Source organism: Macaca mulatta, chromosome 2, assembly GCF_049350105.2.
Source record: "Macaca mulatta isolate MMU2019108-1 chromosome 2, T2T-MMU8v2.0, whole genome shotgun sequence".
NCBI lineage: Eukaryota > Metazoa > Chordata > Mammalia > Primates > Cercopithecidae > Macaca > Macaca mulatta.
In genome coordinates, this window is record NC_133407.1 from 153,244,175 (window position 1) to 153,259,685 (window position 15,511).

General features: G+C 52.3%; 1 protein-coding gene across 5 annotated transcripts in view; it reads left to right on the forward strand.

Annotated features, from left to right (window-relative positions):
- Positions 1-15,511, forward strand: part of SLC6A6 (solute carrier family 6 member 6) — an 87,694-nt gene that overhangs the window by 37,532 nt on the left and 34,651 nt on the right. For 4 of the 5 annotated variants that reach the window (XM_028843176.2, NM_001266893.1, XM_028843177.2 and 1 more), the window contains 3 exon segments: positions 4,588-4,827; positions 6,328-6,462; positions 8,243-8,477. In XM_028843176.2, the coding sequence (XP_028699009.1) occupies positions 4,588-4,827; positions 6,328-6,462; positions 8,243-8,477 (610 nt within the window). 5 annotated transcript variants of the gene reach the window in all.

The following is a 15,511-nucleotide window of genomic DNA, read 5'->3' on the forward strand; positions in this document are numbered from 1 at the left end:
CCCAGCTGGCTGGTGTTCAGGGCCCTGGGAGGGAGGCAGAGCAAGATGTAGGGATCCCCATTTGCAAGCAGTGCAGAAACCTCCTCTTTCTAAGCTTTGCTTTGCTCAGTGCCGGAGGCCCAGGTGGCCAGGTGGGAACTCTGGCCTTGAGCCTCTCTCTCCTTTCTACTCGTGTGTGTAGCCTCAGCCAAGCTGCTCACTTCCCTGCGTGAGCCTCAGCTTCCTTTATCTATAAACTACCAAAGTCTCTTCCACAATAAGAGTGTTGGAGAATAGGAAACTGTGTTTATAAACAGCTCAGCCCAGAATAAGTCCTCACAAATCTTAATATTAAACAGGGAGAGAGCAAAGGGAAATTTCATCAAGCCATGGCATCGCTGGCACAGGGCTGCATCTGGCCGCGTGTGTGCCAAATCTGACCAGGTGATCTGCAGTTGGTTTCAGGCACTGCTGGCTCTGGCTGTCACCTCTGGAACACAGAGACAAGGAGACTATTTAGCTGGGCACAGGGGGAGGCTTCATCCCAGAGCTACTGTATCAGTCAATTCTAATCACTTGTAGCTGTAATAACCAAAGAGGAAGCTCTTAAAATGGGGAATTATGTATCTCGGCTGCTGCAAAATAACCCTGGGCCCGGTGCCAAGAAAAACAGCCCTTGTCGGCGGGTGCAGGGATGCCTGTGGAGGAGGACTCGCTCCTGAGCACTCACCGCGCAGTGGGGTGGCCAGTTGTGTGTGTGTGGATGCTGGGGTGACTGTCCTAATTGCAAGTTTGCAGAGGTGCATAGAGATACTCCGGGGACTCCCTGGAGGGTGTCATCTGAGGTCAGACTGAGCCACAGAGGGACAGTGGAGGCTAAGCTCCTAAGGGCTTGGATACATCATGGTCACTGTTACTCCCAGCTGAGTGACCTCAGGGTATCTCTTGTCATCTTTGGGCCTTGCTGATCTCACCCTGGGGAGGATGAAGGCTTTATATGCCCCAAGGCCGGGGTGGACTGGATAGTAGTGATAGGGGTAATAAGAGGAGATAGTCACAAGTCATAATAGTAGCTGCTGTGTGTGGAGTGTGTGCCATATACTGTTTTAAGTACCTTCTGTGTACCCCCCTCATTTAACCCTCAAAACACTCCCACAGGGAGAGAGCAGTTACCCCATTTTACAGATGAGGACACTGAAGACTGGTAGGGTTGAGTGACTTGCCTGAGGTCACCTGTTTGGGAAGTGGCTTTCAGCTTCTGGGTTGAGGCTTATACTCCAGTCCCCATAGGGGCCAGGGTGCCTGGGGCAGCTCCCTGCCAGCTCCAACACTTCCTGTGGCTCCAACAGCCAGTGGGAAGGTTCAGAGGGGACTGAGCCTGGGCAGTAGGAGGGACTAAAGCAGTTCTGTGTGGCCCATGTCCCAAAGAGAAGGGGAGAGGGAAGATGGGGCAGAGCGTCGGCAGGGGTGCATGCTGGGACCTGGCGGGCCATGGTGAGGAGCCTGTGTTTTCTTCCAGGGGTGATCAAAGGGTTGGGGGGCATGAGGACCTGATTCTGCTTCTTAATCTGCCTTTAGCTGCTGCATTGAGAATAGATTGGGGCGGGCAGAATAGCAGCAGGGAGACCTGTGAGAAGGCTGCCACAGATGCCAGTGCAAGGGCTGAGGGGCCTGTAGCTCGTGGTTGTCATGGCGACAGAGAGATGTGGGTGGATGCCAGGAATGTACAGGCGGGTCTTGCTGGAATGGGCTTCTTCAGGGGCAGGGCTGCTGGCTGTGTGTTCTTCAAGGCAGGTGGACCTGTGACTGCAGCCCCTACGGGTGGAGAGGTGGGTGCACCTTAGAAATGAGGAGTAGGGAGACCCCCACCATGCCAGGCACGTGACAGGTCCCCCACTCTGCCTGCCCTGTTCAAAACCCCCATCCCCATCCGGGCTCAGCCCCAGGTGGCGGGACAATGGGGTCCTGAGTGTGGAAGGGGGTGGAGGCTTCATTTTGTAGGAAACCAGAGCCTAGAGCAAAGGGACTTGGGAAACCCCAGTTGCTCCTGTTCCATGTTTCTAGAGGGTTCTCTGAGTGTTAGTGTGGCAAGTGGGTCTGTGTGCCCAGAGGGCAGAGCCAAGACTCTCAGGGTAGCCACAGTGAAGCAGACCCCAGCTCCTCGCAGGGATGGACTTGGCCCATCCCAGCTGCCAATGAAGTCATGAGCTTCTGGGTGAGGAGGCTCCAGGGTCATTTCCTGAGAAACACCTTCACTTGGAGGGAGTTGAGTCTCACATCCTCCAATTATGCGCCCACCGAGCCAGCCCACAATGGGCTGCCCTGATAACCATCGGGGGGCTGTGCAAGTCAATGCTGGAACAATGCTGGCCGGTAGGACTATTTTTACAGTAGCCATTGGCCTGTCGAATCCCGCGCCCGGCCCCAAGGGAGCAGGGCAGAGAAAGGCAGCGCGGATGCTCTGGCAGACAGAGGAAGGGCTCCATGAGCTGCCCGGAGGCTTCAGGAAGCCTTTCTTGGTCTGTTGGCTGCCAGATAGTGAAACAATTGGGGTCCCCCACCCCAAGCCAGGGAGAGGAAGGAGGTGTGGGGGAAACGGGGGTTTTGTTGTGCTTTTGTGCCTCTGTTCCTCGAGCACAGCCCCCGTGGGCCCAGCATCTGGGGCCAAGCCAGCACATCCCCTCTCCACACCCCAAGTCCTTAGGCAGCTACTGCCTCACCCTGCCTGCAAGGCTCTGAGGCCAAGTGACTCGCCTGGTCACAGGATTGGCAAAGACAGGGTTTGCAGTTGTCACCAGCTGCCTGTGGATGCCGCTCTGGGATCCACCTACCCAGCAGCTCTTGCCTGACACCCTACTGTGTGCCAGGCATGGCGTCTGGCTCTGGGACACAGTTCTGAGCAAGGCAGGTGCAGTCCTTTTCCCCAGGAGCCTCTATTCTAGTTGAGGAGATAGACGACAGGGAAGCAAGAAATTGAACAGGATACTTTCAGGTAGTGTTTGGGTCTCTGGTGAGAAGACAAACTCGGATGCCCACTTGAGCTAGCCAGGCGAGTGTGTCCTGAGCCAGGTGGTGAGCTGGCCAGGATGTGGCCGTGTGACAAGGTGGTCACATCTGCTCCAGTCAGCGATCACCATGAGGAGTATGAGCTCGCTGTGGTCCAACCTTCCAATTTTTCAAGAGAACTTAGAATTCTTGACTTTTCTCTGAAATCTGATTATTTCAGGTTGGCCACCAGTTTGATCATGAAGACAAACGAGTTGTGTCCTGGAATGCTTGGCTCTGAGTCAGCCACTTCTGCTGTCATCCTTTTTATTCTGCAGATGGGGAAACTGAGGCTCAGAGAGGAGCGTGTAGGCCCAGTAGCTCTGGTTTTCGCAGCTCGTCCGTTTCCTGTGTCCCTCTGTTACGTTGTGATTTTGTGGGTCAGCTCTTGAAGGCAGGGGACCCAGCCTTGAGCTGTTTCCTCATGCTGTGGACTAGGACTCAGGATGCTCTTGGTAACTAACCCTTGTCAGTTCTCAGAGAGCCAGGGGTGTCCACCTTCTGCACAGACGGCCACCCTGGATGTGACTGTGGCCCTCGGGGCTGAGCTGCCAGGGTGAGTGAGCACTTGGGGACCTTAGGAAGTATAGAAAGAAGAAGCTCTGGCCTGGCTGGTGGCAGACCTCCCTCTAGACTGGGGGCCAAGCACAAGTGGGCTGAGGGTAACCATGAACAGCTCGGGGGGCTTAGAGATTTGGCTTTCTCTGGGGCCTCCCATTAGCCAAACCCAACAGGGAGCCGGAGGGCAAGGGAACCTGGCTTGTAGGATCTACAGGGTCAGCCCCTGGAATCAGAGCAAGCCAGAGGATGGTTGGAGAAGGGTGGACAAATGGGGATTAACAAGCACTCTTGCATAATCCTCACCAGTGCAAATCCCTTATTTTTTTCTGCTAGAGATGTGACTGGTTAATAAATTGCAAATCTATTCCATAAACATCCATTCTCAATACTTGGATGGCAACCCATTCTCAAATATTGTTTCCATTCCAGCCTGAAACCCCATTCCTCGTTCATTTCCGTCTATCCGTTTTTTTAGCTTACAGTTATAAATGGTCATCTCTGTGGGCTGGACACTGTGTTAAGACATTTGTGAAATAGGAGCCTCCATTTTTTTAATACAAATCCAAATTTAGAAAATAGTATCTGTTAATTTCTAGAAACTGCTCTCAGGCTGTTATTTGGCAGATGCCTAGAACTGCCTGGGTGTGTTGTGTTTTGTGAAAGACGACGCTAGGGCCGGGGTGCAGGCTGAAGTATGACACTCAGGTGACAAACATGGGGGCCCCTGGTGCTTCTCTTCAGCAGGTGCCCGGGGAATGGAACCTGCCGATTTTGTGGGTTGCAAGTGTCCATAGCCTGAATCTTGAGGTCCCTGGTCCATGAAGGGGTCTGAATGACTCCCGATGTTGCTGTCAGAGCATTGGACAGACAGGGAGGCCAGGCCCCTTGTTACAGGCCTGGGCAGGTGGGAGCCAGCTGGTGGATGAGGAAGCAGAGATTGTGTCTGAGACACACAGGCGGTCCCTCATCAGCTGCAGGATGCTTCTCTTTTGTCCCCCATAGAAAGCAAGGAGATGGCCACCAAGGAGAAGCTGCAGTGTCTGAAAGATTTCCACAAGGACATCCTGAAGCCCTCACCGGGGAAGAGCCCAGGCACACGGCCTGAGGACGAGGCTGAGGGAAAACCTCCGCAGAGGGAGAAGTGGTCCAGCAAGATCGACTTTGTGCTCTCTGTGGCTGGCGGCTTCGTGGGCTTGGGCAACGTCTGGCGCTTCCCGTACCTCTGCTACAAGAATGGTGGAGGTGAGCTTGGGCCGGGCCACAGGGAAGCCCCTCCAGAACAAAGCGGCCTTGGAGCTGGAGGCTGGGACCGGAGTGTGGGTGGCCTTTCTGTGCCCTGCTTTCCCTCCCCCCCACTTGACCTCCATGAGGTCAGCCTGCCATGCCCCTGCCAACCCCATCCTTAAAGACAGGGGATAAGCCCGACTGAGAATCAGGGTGCTGTTCTACAGGGCCTTTCTGTGTTACCTTGAGCAGGTCCCTCACCCTCTCTGATCCTCCAGTTTGCCATCTCCAAAGAGGCAGGACAAGGCCAGGCTCATGTCTCCCAAGCCCCAGACATTCACACACCTCCTTATCTGTCCCCCATGTCTACTTGCCTCTGACTGTTTCTTTATCTTTCCTTTAACATTCATGTTTGCTTTTCTAACTTTACCAAATGTACTCCAGAAAGCAAACTCCGTTTCCTGCTGTAAATGGAAAACTGGTACCATTTGTCATGCTCCAAAGGTATCCAGGAATAAAAAGTACAGTGAAGATATTTTTTAAATGTGATGACTGCGCTTGGTTGGGTTGATGAGTTGGTTGGTTTGGGTTTTTTGGATTTTGGTTTGCTTTTGTTGTTGTGTTTTTGCCTGCTGAAGGCTCTGAGCAGGAACCCTCTGAGAGGTCTGCTGTGATGGGGTTGTGTTGAGGTCAGGCAGCACCTACTGATGCTTTCTTGCTGGTGCCATGACGGGCTTGAAGAGAACTGGATAGCGAGGAACTGCTCACCGCTGGTGACTGCTTGCTGTCAAAGGCTTGTGTGTCAGCGGAGATGGGCATGCCTTGTGCTGCCCACATTAGTAGAACCACCTTTTGGGGAATTCTCCCTTAGAGCCTGGTTTCTTAACCTTTTGTAGGTCTCAGGCCCCTTTGGGACTCTGATGAGTGTCCTAGACGCTCCCCAGAACAAAGCACATACACTAGACCCAAGTTGCCCACAGTTTCAAAGGGTTTATGGACCCGCTGAAGCCATTAGTGGACACCAGGTAGGATCCCCTGCCCCGATGCTTTGCCCCCCCTGATTCTTCCCCTTGGTCCCACCCCCACCGGAGATGCCTACCCTCTGCCCCTTACCACCGCACCCTTCCTAGCTTCTCTGCCTCCTGCCCTGGGCAGGCCTGGGGAGGGTAGGTGAAGGCCCCAACAAAGAGGCGACATTTGAGTGGGTCTTAGAGGCCAAGCAGTCCTTGTTCAGAGGGACAGATGTGGAGGAGACAGGCAGGCAGTAGGCATAGCTGACATGAAGGCTCCGAGGCTTGAAGTCCCTGATAGATTTGATGGTGAGAGGGAGGGCACACTGGAAAGGTGAAACCAGCTGGCCAGGTGGGCAGGGCCTGGAGCATTTCCCAAGAGTTTGGCCTTGAGCCTCATGCCCCTCATGCATTCTCTCTGGTTCCATTCGCTGGGAGGGCTTGGGTGCCTTCTGCGTCAGCACTGCCATGGCCACAGTCTCACCCTTGCCCATTCTGCTCTCTGTAGGTGCGTTTCTCATACCGTATTTTATTTTCCTGTTTGGGAGCGGCTTGCCTGTGTTTTTCTTGGAGATCATCATAGGCCAGTATACCTCTGAAGGGGGCATCACCTGCTGGGAAAAGATCTGCCCCTTGTTCTCTGGTGAGTATGGGACAGAGGCCACTTGGGGCCTGGTGCTCATCAGTTCCACACATTTTTATTGAGCACTTATTGTCTGCCAGGTCCATTGAATCCTCATGCACATCACTTAGCTCTGTGCCTGACAGAAGATAGCAGCCAGTACAGTACCAGTGTGATGCACATGCTGCTGCCTGGGAGTATGGGGAAAGGAGATGTGGCAAGTGCCTAGCATGCAGTAGCTACTCAGTCAGACCCAGCATGCACACTTCCCTAGGTTGTTGCATAGAGAAGCCTGCAGCTGCTCTGTTCACAGTAGCAAAGACGTGGAATCAGCCTAGGTGCCCATCAGTGGTGGACTGGAAAAAGAAAATGTGGTGCATATATACCATGGAAGACTATGCAGCCATAAAGAATAGCAATATGGCCTTTGCAGCAACATGGATACAGGTGAAGGTTGTTATCCTAAGTGAACTGATGCAGAAACAGAAAATCGAATACCATGTATTCATGCTTATAAGTGGAAACCCAACCTTGGGTATACAGAGAGCAGTATACACTGGGGACTCCAAAAGGGGTGGGGAACAAGGGCTGAGAAACTACCTATTGCATACTATGTTCACTATTTGGGTGACGGGAATCGATGGATGTGCAAACCTCAGTTTCATGCAATATACTCCTGTCACAAACCTGCACCTGTACCCCCGAATCTAAACAAGAAAAAAAGAGAAGCCTGTAGCTGCTTGGCGGTAGAGTGCAGCAGATAAGCATTGAGGTTCAGGAGGCTTTCTGTCTGGGTTCAGGTCCCATTAACTCCCCTTGATGGTTTTGTGGCTTTGAGAAGGTCACTTTGTACTTCAATTTTCTCATCTGTGAAATAGAAATATAGTTGTATGCTTACTTCACAGGGTTGCTATGAAGACAAAATGACATAGCCACGTAGAAGTGCTTTGTACACAGTCAGCATCAAGTGAATGGTGGCTTCATTAGTCCCATGTTTAGTACTTAGTATGCACGCAAAATAATCCCTGTTATGATTTAATTGGCAGAGATGAGAACATATGTGAGTCTCTTTATTCGGTCATCTACATAAATCCATTTATCCTTAAGCCTTTCTTCCATTACTCAGTAATTAGACTATCCATCCATTTTCCATTCATCTACCCATCTATTCATCCTTCCATTCATCTACTCAATCTTCTAACCAACCACTTTCCATACATCCATCTAACAAACTGATTATCTATGCAACAAATGAGTATCTATCCATCAATCCAGCACTCATCAGTGTAGCTACTTATCCATTCATCTGGCCATTCATTCAATCATTCAACTATTCTTCTGTTCATTCATCCATCGATTTGTCTCATCCATTCAGCCAGCCAGCCAGCCAGCCAGCCAGCCAGCCAGCCAGCCAGCCAGCCATCCATCCATCCATCCATCCATCCATCCATCCATCCATCCATCCATCCATCCGTCCATCCAAACATCCAACCATCCAATCAACCATCCTCTTTATTATCTGTCTTTTCATGCATCCATCTGTTTGTCTATCCATCTAGCCATCCATTCATTGTTGTATCCCCCCACCCCCTGCCATCCATCCCATTTATCTAACCATCTGTTGTTTCACCTTTCCATTCCCCCAGCCATCCATTCACCCTATAAATATTTGGTGGTCACTGTTGAAGGGCCTCTTGTGGCCTGGGGCCTGGGGATACCATGGCCTTCCAGTTGAGTATGTGGCCATGGTGGGTCTGGCCTCCCTTATGATGTTTACTCATCTCATTTGCCCAACCTGCAGGTATCGGCTATGCCTCCATTGTAATTGTGTCCCTCCTGAATGTCTACTACATTGTCATCCTGGCCTGGGCCACATACTACCTGTTCCAGTCCTTCCAGAAGGAGCTGCCATGGGCACACTGCAACCACAGCTGGAACACACCTCACTGCATGGAGGACACCATGCGCAAGAACAAGAGTGTCTGGATCACCATCAGCTCCACCAACTTCACCTCCCCTGTCATCGAGTTCTGGGAGTAAGGCCACCTCATTGAAGCAAGGAGGAGGACATGGGTGGGGCAGAGAGGATGGCCCACTTCCTTATCTCCTCCCCTGGGATGCAGGAGCCACTGTCTTTAGGGGATTGGAAGGAGGGTGCAGATCTGGAGAGAAATTTATGCTTTTGGCCATAGACAGACCTGGAATCCCAGTTCTGCCACTTACTGGCTGTTTGACCTGAGGCAAGTCACTCCTCCTTTCTGAGCCTCAGTTTCTTTACCTGTCAGATAAAAAGAATGAATCATAACTACCCTGATGGGATCCCTGTGAGGCGGGTATGCATACTTATATTGTCTAAAAATGACACAGTTTTTTAAATGTATTTTAGAAAAAATATATTCCCTGTTATTGCACAGAGAAAAATGCATATATGAAGCTGAAGTAGTTAAGTAAAAAGTGAGTAAGTAGGTAGAGTGAAAAAGATGCATCAGTTAGCTTTTGCTACGTAACAACCATCCTCAAACTTGGCGGCTTTAAACAACAACCATTTATTTAGCTCTTGATTGTTCTGCTTGTTGTCAGTTTGGGCTGAGCTTGGCTGGGCAGTTCTTCCAGTCTTGGGCTCCTTCATGTGTCTGCAGGCAACTGTAGGTCCTCCGGGTAGCTTTTCTGGGGTTTGGCTGGCTGGTGGCTGGGGTGGGAGGGGCAACTGGTCTGTGTGGTTTCATCACCCAGCAGGCTAGTCTGGGCTTGTCACCAGCCACTAAGCAAGCACTCTAGGAACAAGAAACGGTCAATCCCCAAAACCCAAGTGCTTTTCAAGCCTCTGTCTGTATCATTTTTGTTCACGTCCCCTTGGCCAAAGAAAGCCACAAGACAAACCCAGATTCAAGAGGTGGAGGAAATAAATTCTGTCTCTTCATGAGAGGAGTGAAGAACGGTAGTCAGTAACTACAGGGAGGATACAGAGGACAAACATTAGAAAGGCAGGATGTAGAGTCCTGATTTTGGGGAACTCTTGAGTGAGCTGATGTGTGGAGAAAGTCTTCTAACATAGTGCTTAGAGGCTGATCAAAAATAGGCTAGTGCCTCATTTCCCTCTTCTTCATAAGCCAGCCTTGGAGCTTAGCACTCAAGTGCAGCCCCTTGACCCTGGAACTAAGTGAGATGAGGCCTTGCGTGAAGGTTGTGAGTCAGGGCAGGGGTGCTGTTAAGGAAGATGGTGGTTCTGAATCATCACGAGATGACAGTCCCTGTCTTTTGTGTGTAGTTTTGCCATTTTCAAGGTGTCTACTCATCTCTTAGGAGCTGGCCCAGGAATGGGCCAGAGAAGAGGGAGCGGCCTGCCGACTGGCCCCAGCCATGCTTTGGGGTTGGGGCTGGGACATCCTTGGCAGAGAAGGGGTCCGTTGCCCTCACTGGTGTGGAACCCTTACTTGGGCGGTCTATGTCACTGTTGCTGCTCCAGGCCTTCAGTGTATGCTCAGGGCAGGTCCTTAGGCCCGCTGTCACTGTGGGTTCCTCTTGTTTGTATATTTTCCACTTACAAACAAAAGGGACATTGGAAGCACAATCATTGCCCCTCAGTTCCCCGCCCCCTGGGGAACTGAGTTCACAGACAAAGAAAGGCTGGCACTTCCTTTTTCTCACTTGAATGGGGTCCAAGGCACAGCCTTGTCCTTTCTCTGCTGTTCTTGGCGTAGCCTGAAAACCGGGCCTGCCCTACTCCTGGACACTGGCGCTCAGCCAGTTACTAGGGCGTTTGCTGGGACCTCCTTGCCTCAGACATTGACTGGCCTGCCTGTGTTCGAACCCTCCCTCTGCCACTTCTAGCTTAGGCAGGTGTGTCCCACTCTCTGGGCCGTGGTATCCTCACCTGCGCCTGGGGAGATGGCAGTGCTGCCTTCCCAAGGTTGTAGGATGACCCTGACTGCATGAGATCCTGGGTGACCAGCCCTGAGAATCCATTATTATTATTATTACTATTATTTTGTTTTCGAGACAGTCTCGCTCTGTTGCCAGGCTGGAGTGCAGTGGCGTGACCTCGGCTCACTGCAAACTTCGACTCCCTGGTTCAAGTGATTCTCCTGCCTCAGCCTCCCAAGTAGCTGGGATTACGGGAATGCACCACCATGTCGGGCTAAATTTTGTATTCTTAGTAGAGATGGGCTTCCACCATGTTGGCCAGGATGGTCTCAATCTCTTGACCTCATGATCCGCCTGCCTCAGCCTCCCAAAGTGCTGGGATTACAGGCGTGAGCCACCGTGCCTGGCCAGAATCCCTTATTATTTATCGAGTGCCCTCATAGTGCATAAAACTACCCTCAGGGCAGTTTCTTTAAGTGTTATGAACTTAAATAATCACCCCCTATTGTAAAGGGGCCATCCTCCTCTGGACTCTGCTTGTCTTACTGTTGTCTGGGACCCAGGGGCCTTAGAGAAGGAACACGTGGGAGCAATATGAGGTCCTCAGGGTGGCCAGTTCTCACTCACACCTTCCAGAGGGACGGGGCCCTCGGGAGTATTCTGGGACCCTTGCCTTACAGAATCTCCATTCTGAGCACCCCAGCTCCATTTTCTGGCCTGGAAGACACTGAGACAGTATTTATCTTTGGAGAGTATCTGGTTCTGCAGCCACCTTCCCAAGCTTCTGCATGATCCAGATGGATTTGCTCTGTCCAAAGAGCCCTGGCTGCCAGCTTGGTACTCATCTCCCACTCCGGCTCTCACACCTCTCCTACCTCTGCACCCCCAGCCCCAGATTCCAGGAGAGCTTTGTGAGACCACCTGAACATTCACAAATAACTTGCCCTCTTTCTAGAACCCTGGGGAAGATTGAGGGCCATGGAGCAAGAGCCTGGAAAGCAGGCTTAGGCAAGACCAACGCTGCCTCCTGTGACCTGCCTTCACAGCACAGGCCGAGGCCAGAGAGCTACACCGGGGACAGCTCAGTTCCAGCCCTGAGCCAGGTGCCATGGGCAGGAAATACCCAGCCTCCTGCCTTCAAGAGCCTTCTCTTTTCTTGGCATGCAATGGTGGAAAGGCAGGAGAACCAGTGGGGAATAGGTGACTCCCGTGAGCATAGTACTAGGAACTTGCCCCTGTCATTTCGTTCAGACTCTGCAGAGGCTTTCTAAGTAGGGGAAATGTCTAGGCATCGTCCAAAACTCTTCTTCCTCCCTTAAATCCCACATCCAATTCACACATCCTCTTGGCTCCCCCTTCAGTGTATACCTAGAATCCGAGCACTGTCCCAATGCACGGTCACCCCATGGGACCCCCATCACTCTCCTGGACACCAGCACTGGCCTCTTGGATCTCTCTGTGCCTTATCCTTGCACCTCCATAACCAATTCTGAATCCAACCTGTTATTTTGCAGCTCAGAACCCTCTCGTGGCTTTTCCCATGCTATGATCTCACCCTGACAGAAAGGACTGAGACTATTTCAACACAGCAAGTGCCCACTGGGTGCTGAATCTCCTCGTTAGTTCCATGTCTGCATTCACCTGTGTGGAGCAGCAAATCACTACCTCTCTCTGGCTCACTTCCCCGTCTGCAGATGGAGGAGCATGTGAGCTGGGATTTGAAGGATGAGTAGAAGCTCACTAGGCAGAAAAGGAGAGTGACAAGACAGTTTAGGTAGGAGGAACAGCCCATGCAGAGTCAGCGTGCTGAAAGCACATGAGTGTTTGGGATGGTTCGGCTAGAGCATAGGATGCATGGGTGAGGGACAGGTAGGGCCAGGGAGAAGGGTCAAAGCCTTGGATGTTAGGCGGGTACATTTGAACTTCGTTCTCTTGGAGGAGAAACTGTGGAAGGTATATGAGAAGGGAGGTGGTGTGACTGAACTGAATGTGATTTTTGTGATTCCTTAGGGAACACACTGGTGGGAAAGAGAGGCTGGATGTATATGGGGCCTCAGAGGCCTCAGCCTTCAGCAGGTCTGGGTTCCCTTTGGGGTGAAACCTATCTGAATCCCCCTGAAGATAGCCACCAACCCTGCAGCGTCTGGCTCTGAGGTTTCTCTCGAGTGAATCTTGTTGGAGTTTTTTGCGTGTTGCTGTCTGGGAGCCAGTTGGGCGACAGAGCAGTGAGGACACCCTCGAAGGTTGGTCTTGGTGGCCCTCAAGCTAAAGCCCAGCCCCAGCCATTGCTTCCTTTCACTTCTCTTACATGCGTCAGATGCATAGGTCCCTGGCCCGTCCTTTCCTTCAGCAGGTGCTGCTGGCAGGTGCTCAGGAGTCTCTGGAAGTCAGGGGTACGAGGCACCGGGGGAGCGGAGCCATCTCCTGGCTTCTGGGCAGGGAAGGTCCCTATTGACCCTCCCTCCCAGCCCCTCCTCCCTCTGTTTTCACAGAGGAGAAAGCAGAGCAGCAATGGGTGACATTCTCCTTTCCTTGTCAGGGGAGACACAGCCCAACTCTGGCTCCCACACATCCCAGCTGCACGACCTTAAGGCAGTGACCTCACCTCTCCACGCCCTCTTCTCTTCTCTGTCAACAGAAGTAGCGTGGTCCCAATGACTCACAGCCTGGCTTGAGCGTTATGGAGCTAAGACCAGGGATGCGCTTTGCGGGGGGCCATGGGACACTGACGATGCAAGATGGGCAGTGCCCTGCCCGAGGTCACACGCACAGCTAGAAGGAGCAAAGCTTCCAGCCCTGGCATTCAGCACTGCATCCTGCCTCCAGCTAACCTTTTTTCTGTGTCCCCACCAGCCACCAGCCCAGAGCCCAGGCCAGGCCTGGGAGCCCAAGTCCACGGTCACAGGTCACATTGTGCCACGTGTGTGTCTCCCCACTCCCAGGTTACTTGTGGGGTCTTCTCTCAGCCTGGACCCCTATGCCCACCCTGTGTGCAGTGCTAAGTCATCATTCTCAGCAGGAGCCAGTGAGCTGCACTTTTCCAGATCCTCATGAGAAGCCCCCGGGGCCCCAGAGACAGTCATTTCACGCTGGCTTTATAATTGAGCGCCGAGTTGCTCTGGGATGGGGAAGCAGAGCTTTTGTCCCCCTGCTGCTCCTTGCTGTCTGGGGTCACCTCTGTCCCAAGGTTGCCCTGGAGGACGGGCAGGGCCAGACCTGGCCAGATGCCCTCCATCAGGCTGGAGCCGTGCCTTCCTCCTAGGCTCCTCCAGAGCCCCCTGGGAGCTCGGCACGTATCATTAGACTTTATTAGAATCAAAGAAATGAGTCATATTTGCAAACAAGGCCTGCTCAGCCAATCTTCCCCTGCAGCTGTCGGAAGGAGGAGGCGGTGGAGAAAGGCTACACGGCCCCATGCTCTGGGCGGACGGGCCCTTTTATAATTGTTGCCTCTGCCAGTCTCCAGGGGAGAACCATGGCCAATAAATGGCTGGCCTGCAGTCAAAAGGAAACGATTTGGCCCGCTAGGAGGACGTATTTACATCTCTGAGTGCCGGCTGGACGGCAGCAGGGCGGCCGACTCAAAACAGACGTCCAGGCAATTCTTTTTTGGATCCCACCCTGGAGTGAATCATTACTATTCTTGGACAAGAATGCAGCTTACCTCGGAGTCTCCTCCCTCTGCATGAGAGCATGAGGAAGCTGGGGATGCTGGGGCCCTTGCCAAGACCAGCACCAGGCCCAGCACATGAGGTGACTGGTCCCCAGGGTGGCATCAGAAAAAAGGAACTAGATCCAGGGTTGATTTCTATCTGAGTGATTTCAGGTGCATTCCTGAACCTGTCTGAGCCTCAGTTTCCCCATCAATCAAATGGGTATAATTAATTTATTCAACTAATGTCTGCTGAGCACCTATTACATGCCAAGCACTGTTCAGTGATCAAGACAGACATAGACCCTGCCTTCTTGGGACTGACATTTTAATGGGACAGACAGACATGAAATAGCACATATAAAATTATAGTATAAAAGCAATAAGTGATCAGAAACAGGCCCTGGGCAGGGGAAGAAGAGTGACCAGGGATATTTTTTACAGAGGGTGGCCAGGAACAGCTGCCCTGGGGATGTTGCCTTTGAACAGAGACCTAAAGGAAAGGGATGAGGGAGCTTTGGAACAAGTGACCGAGGGAAGCAGTTAGGTCCAAGGCCTTAAGGCAGGATCACGTTCGACCTGTTCAGGGAATGTCCCAGACAGCAGCTAGGGTGGCTGAAGGAGGAGGAAGTGATGGTGCAGTCTGGGGGATGAGGGTAGGGCTTGAGTGCCCGCACCCCCAGCCTGCCCAGAACACTTCCCCTTTACACCCGTTGACCTGTGTGATTACTAATTGGCACCCACTCATTCTTAAAAGTGTCTGAGTCTGAATGGCAAGGTCAGGCGAGCTGTGTTGGCTACGGAGTGGGAGCCTCGGGAGGATGTGGAGCAGAGGAGGGATGTGGCCTGCCATAGGTATTAATAGATTCCCTCTGACTTGTGGGGGCAGGAGTGGAGGGAGGATGAAGAGGCTGCTGGAAATCATCCTGGGGGTATCAGGGGCCTGGACAAGGGCAGAGACAGTGTGCTGGGAGAGCTGTGTTAACACTGTGGGGAGCCTGTGCAGCTTCCTCCTGGGGTGCTTAGGAGGCACAGGTGAGTGGCAGTGCACCATGGCGTTCCCCCGGCATGGCACCCCACAGTTTATTGAGCACGCCCTCACCACTGGGTAGGGATTGGCTGGATCCTGATCGACTGCTTTCTGGCTGGGAAGACTCTGGAAGTCAGACATGGAAGGGACTGTGGAGGGACCCGCCCGAGATTCAGCCGGCATGGCTGCCCGAGATATCTTTGGAAAGAATGTCAGTTGCTCTGGCCCTGAGCCTGTGTCAGGCTGTGTTGTGACAAATCCTGATTGATGAGATACATTGGTTTCAGTCCTGGGACGTTCACATGGCCCGTTATAAAGCTTTTCAAGAATTTAAAATAACTTTTATAAAGGTGATATGTGCACATTAAAAACATTGAAGTAGTGCAAAAATACATTGCAAAGTGCATCCCCCTCCCCCACACAGGCAGCAACTGCCACCAGCTTCTTGTGTGTCCTGCCAAAAATAGTATGTGTGTATTCAAGTACAAATGTGTCTCTGGCTCCCTCCCTCTTTACACAGCAGG